Source organism: Ursus maritimus, unplaced genomic scaffold (assembly GCF_017311325.1).
Source record: "Ursus maritimus isolate PB19 unplaced genomic scaffold, ASM1731132v1 scaffold_35, whole genome shotgun sequence".
Taxonomy (NCBI): Eukaryota; Metazoa; Chordata; class Mammalia; order Carnivora; family Ursidae; genus Ursus; species Ursus maritimus.
In genome coordinates this window covers 6,972,445-6,977,086 of record NW_024426119.1, presented here as the reverse complement: position 1 = coordinate 6,977,086, position 4,642 = coordinate 6,972,445, and the positions used below count along the sequence as shown (strand labels likewise).

At 65.3% G+C, this 4,642-nt stretch overlaps 1 protein-coding gene across 1 annotated transcript in view; it reads right to left on the bottom strand.

The window, feature by feature from the left end:
- Positions 1-1,028: 1,028 nt before the first annotated feature.
- Positions 1,029-4,642, bottom strand: part of DISP2 (dispatched RND transporter family member 2) — a 14,452-nt gene continuing 10,838 nt past the window's right edge. The window contains exon 8 of the mRNA XM_040620464.1: positions 1,029-4,420. Within this exon, the coding sequence (XP_040476398.1) occupies positions 1,160-4,420 (3,261 nt within the window). The 3' untranslated portion in view covers positions 1,029-1,159. The remainder of the gene's footprint in view (positions 4,421-4,642) is intronic.

Here is a 4,642-nt window from a genome sequence, read left to right as displayed (position 1 = left end):
CCTGGGCATCAGCTCAGCCAGGAGGCCCCAGAGCCGGCAGGTTCTCCATGGATCTGGAGGGAAGGACGGGGTAGATGTGGAACAACTCTCGGCTTGCTCAGAGTCAGCTCTGTCTGGAGATGGAGGCCTGAAAGGGAAGGACCGGAGTGTCCTCAGAGACACCTGCCAGGGGAGCCAGCACGGCAGGCACAGGCCAATGCCCTGGGGCAGGTAGGCAGGAGAGTGGGAGTTCCAGTGGTGAAGTGAGCCAGGAGGGCTGCTCCCTCACTGACTAGCTCTGTGACTGTGGGTCAGTCACTGAACCTTACTTAGTCTCAATGACTTTACCTATAAATCGGGGGGGGGGGCAAAAAGACCTGGCTAATGGCAGGCTGCCCCATAGTGAAATGGGGCGATTCCAAGGAGACGTGGGTATGCAAGTTAAGCACTGTGTGAAGGAAGAGATGCAGGCTGTAAAGGGTTCTTACTGTTTGCTGACAGGGGAGCAGCTCTCCACGAGGGCCCATGCTGCAATTTAGAGACACTCTGGGCCTGACCAGTCCCCGTCCCCATGCTCCATTCCCAGCAGCCATCTCTGCCCGGCCTTGACAAATTTCTGGTCAGACTGGGGAGTGTGAGGGGTTAGGGCTGTTCAAGGAAGGAGGCCTCAGCCTAATCCTGGCTCGGAGAAGCTCCCCAAAGGGAAGGAAGTGTCCTGATAAAGAGCCCCTGAAAGGTGAAAGGTCCCGGAGGCTGCTGAGGCTCCCCAGGGCTCTTTTGGTTGGTAAGGTGCCCTGCAGGGTCCCAAGGACTGGGTCCCTCACGTCCACTTGGCATGGGGGCCAGGTCAGCCTCCCCTGATACCTGCAGCTACACGTCTGGCCTTCCCCCTTCCAGAGGTCCTGGCTGGCAGTACAGAGGGCAGACGAGTCCTCAGCAAGTCACAAGACATGAGCCTGTGACCTTTCTCTCCAAAAATCCTCCCCACCGAATCCTCCAGATGTGGGGAGTAAGCCGCAGCCTGGACCAAGGCTGACACACGTGGCAGGGTTTAAAATCCACAACGGGACGGTGAAACCTCTCCATGCTGATGTGGGGAGACACCATCAGGCTCCAGTCTGGGGCTGCCTCTTCGCCTCCGACAGGCTCTGCACCCTAGTCCGGCCTCCTGGGGCCCCCCTCAGCTACTGTAGCCTGAAGTGTGGGTGCTGGGCCTGCGGAGCCAAACGTCGGGCAGATCTGGCTGGCTGTTGGGCAGCACCACAGGGCTGCCATCCCCCGGTGCCCCACGGCCTTTCCAGGACGAGCTGCTCTGGTGGGAGGCAGGCAGTGACGGATCGTACACCGTCTCCCTCAGTGCCAGCCACAGGGTGTCCCGCTTCCCATTCAGCTGGCCCCGCTCCGGCACTGTTTGCTCCGTTTCGTCCAGGTCGTCTGGGGAGGCACCCACAGAATCCGGTACTCGGGCACTGGGCTCAGAGGTGCTCAGGCAGGTCTCATCAGAGACGCTGAGCCCCTCCAGGGTGCTGGCTGAGGAGCAGAGGCAATCGGGAGGCTCCGCAGCCTTGGGTTTGGCAGAGTGGGCCGGGGCGTCTGGGGAGGCCTGCCCAGGTGCAGACTTCTGCCCTGGGGAGTCCTGCCTGCCTTGGGTCTTGGGGCTGGGGCCAGCCTGCTTATAGGGGGAGGAGGTCTGCAGGGCTGGACACTGGCTGAAGACTGCCTGGTGGTCCAGGAACAGCTCCCTCGGGGAGGCAGGGGCCGGTGGGGGCCGGGCGCAGCAGGGGCCATCATGCAGCTGGAGATCCTCAGAGAGCACGGAGGGCCGATGGGACAGTTTGCTCGTGGCTGTGCTGGTGTCAAAGCTGGGGCTCCGGCGCCGTGCCAGGGGCTGGAGCTCGTACTGTTGCGAGCAGGAGGCGGGCGCCCCTCCCACTGGCCCTGCTCGTGGTCGGCCTGCCTTCTCCCCACTAGGCTCCCCAGTTCCAGCGTCCCACGGCAGGTGGGCACAAGGCCAGAGGATCTGCCCGCAGTTCTTCTCTGGCCCAAAGAAACAGCACAGAGATTGGAAGAAGAAGCTGGCAAAGCCACAGCTGACACACTTGACCATCATGAGGACGATGCCCAGCTTGCGGTAGAGCAGCACCGTGGCGGGCAGCGTGAGCACCCCCGCCGCAAACAGGGCCGCGGCCCCCACTGCCGTGGCACAGCTGCTCTGGCGCAGGGAGAAGGCCACACGGCTCAGGCGGTCGGGGTGTGGGCACAGGTGATAGGAGATACAGTAGTTGACAGTGAAGTCCACCGACAGGCCCACGGAGGCCGAGAGGAAGAGGGCTTCGGCAGTGTTGAGCTGCCATTCGAGTAAAACCAGGAGCCCCACGGTGAGCAGGACAGTGCCTGCCACCGCTGCCACGGAGAACAGGCTAAGCGGAACGTTCCAGGTGCCCAGCAGCAGCGTGGCAAAGGCCAGCGCCAGAGCCAGGCCCAGCACCACGGCAGGTTCTGTGCTCAGGCTGTGCTGCAGGCTGTAGAGCTCCAGATGGCTGGTAAACCAGCCCCGGTGGAGGCCGGGAGGTGCCCTGCCCAGCTCGGCCGCCAGCCAGTGGCTGACCTCGGTGTAGAAGTGGTGGGCCTGGCTGTAGTCCGAACTATACTGGAAGTTAGTCTGGAACTGCAGAACCAGGGCGGCCAGGCTGCCGTGAGCATTGAAGCGGGGTCCTAGGTCACGGGTGCTGTTGGGGCCTTGCTCCAGAGCCATCATCTTGAGGCAGTGCAGGAAAAGCTGGGGTGCCCAAGGGAAACCCGAGTGGCCACAGCAGAGGCCCGGCCCCAGGCGGGCACACCCGGGGCTGTCCACCCAGCGCTGGAGGGCCTCCACGAAGCACAGTGTGGGCCAGCCCTCCGGCTGGGCCCCGAAGAAGCTCTGATTCCGAGCTCCGTGGCAGAGCGCCAGCAGCCAGCGCTGGGCCTCAGGACCGCTGGCCGAGAAGGCGGGGTCGCTCACCAGTGAGCTGTTGCTGCGGGGGTCCAGCGGGTCGCCGGTGTCCACGGGCAGGATGCCCCACACCAAAACCACGGGCATGTGGCCGCCCTCGCCCTGAGGCAGCCGCTCGAACAGGAACTGCTGGCGGTACTCGGCGTCGAAGCGCTCGAAGGGGTGGCTGGGCCGGAAGACCTGGCCGCGGGGCGGCGGCAGCGTGGGCAGCCGCAGGCGGGGGCTGACGCCGGCGATGTAGGCGCCCCCTGCCGCCAGCGCGGCGAACCAGCAGATCCAGATGTAGCGGAACTTGATGACCCCGCAGGGCAGGAGGCGCTGGAAGAGCAGGCGCGAGGTGCCGGCCGCCGCCCTCCGGAGGCCGCGGAGCCGCCGGTGCAGCGCCAGCACCAGCCGCCGGGGCGCACTGCCGCCGCGCGGGCCCTGCGCCCGGGCCGCACAGCCGCGCGCCAGGTAGCGCTCGTGGAGCACGGCGGAGGCGGGCAGCCAGGCCAGCGTGAGCGCCAGGTGCGCCAGCACGGCCGTGCCCATGTAGAGGGCGAAGCAGCGCACGGCCGGCAGGCGGCTCAGGTAGCTGGCGTAGAAGGCCGCGGCCGTGGTCAGGCCCGAGACCAGCAGCAGGTAGCCGAAGTGGTGCATGGTGCGGCGCACGCGCGGCGCCAGCCCCCCGGAGGGCAGCTGGCTCTTGCTGAGGCGCCACAGGTCGAAGAAGATGAGGGTGTGGTTGGCGCAGACGCCGCTGAGCAGGACCAAGGCGGCCAGATTGACGAAGGGGAAGAAGGCCATGCGGAAGGCCACTCGGTAGAGAAAGAAGGCGACCAGTAGGGAGCCCAGCACCCCCAGCAGCACCATGAGGGTGAGGAAGAGGGAACGCAGGTAGAGGGCGATGCTGAGGAAGATGGCAGCCAGGGCCAGCAACGGGTACACCGTGTCCTGGGCCAGGTAATGCCTCAGCAGCTCCTGCTTGAGGCCCAGGTCCATGCCAGTGATGGAGGTGTAGTTGTCAGAGAGCCCCCAGGGCGTGGCGAGGCGGTCCAGGTAGATGCCCATCATGGAGGCCCCCTTGGGAGTGGGCAGGAAGAGCAGGCTGTACTTGAGCGAGGGCACCTGGTAGTCGGCAGTCTGGGGACTCAGGAAGTCCCTGTCCAGCAGGAAGTGGAGGAGCTGGTAGACAGCGCTGCTCCGGGAGCACTTGGCGGGAACCTGGGCGCAGTGCGCTGGCTTGTCCTGCCCGGGGCCCAGACAGGAGGGCACCAGGGCCCCGCGGTGGTAGTAGATGGCACAGGCCCGCAGAAGGGCCAGTGTTCGGGCTGCATCGGCTTGAGTAGTGTCCAGGCAGGAGGAGCGGTTGGAGAGCACGGCCACGTAGTTGCCCAAGGACCAGCTGGGGCAGCACTTGTTGGCTTCCGTACGCTGGCACAGAGCCCCAAAGTGGCTATGGGAGCGGATCTGTACGGCACACACGGCAGGAGAGAGCTCAGGGCCAAGGCAGCGGCCCAGGTTCCCCGGCCCTGTCCAGGGCCCTCTCACCTCTTGTCAGGCTAGAGCGTGGGGGTGGAGAGGTATCCTGACAGCCCAGCACACGGAGCTCGTCTCAGAGCTGCAGTTAGTTCCTGGCTACATGTTGATTCCACCAAAGGGGAGCCTCAGGAATGCTGCCCGAGGCCTCGG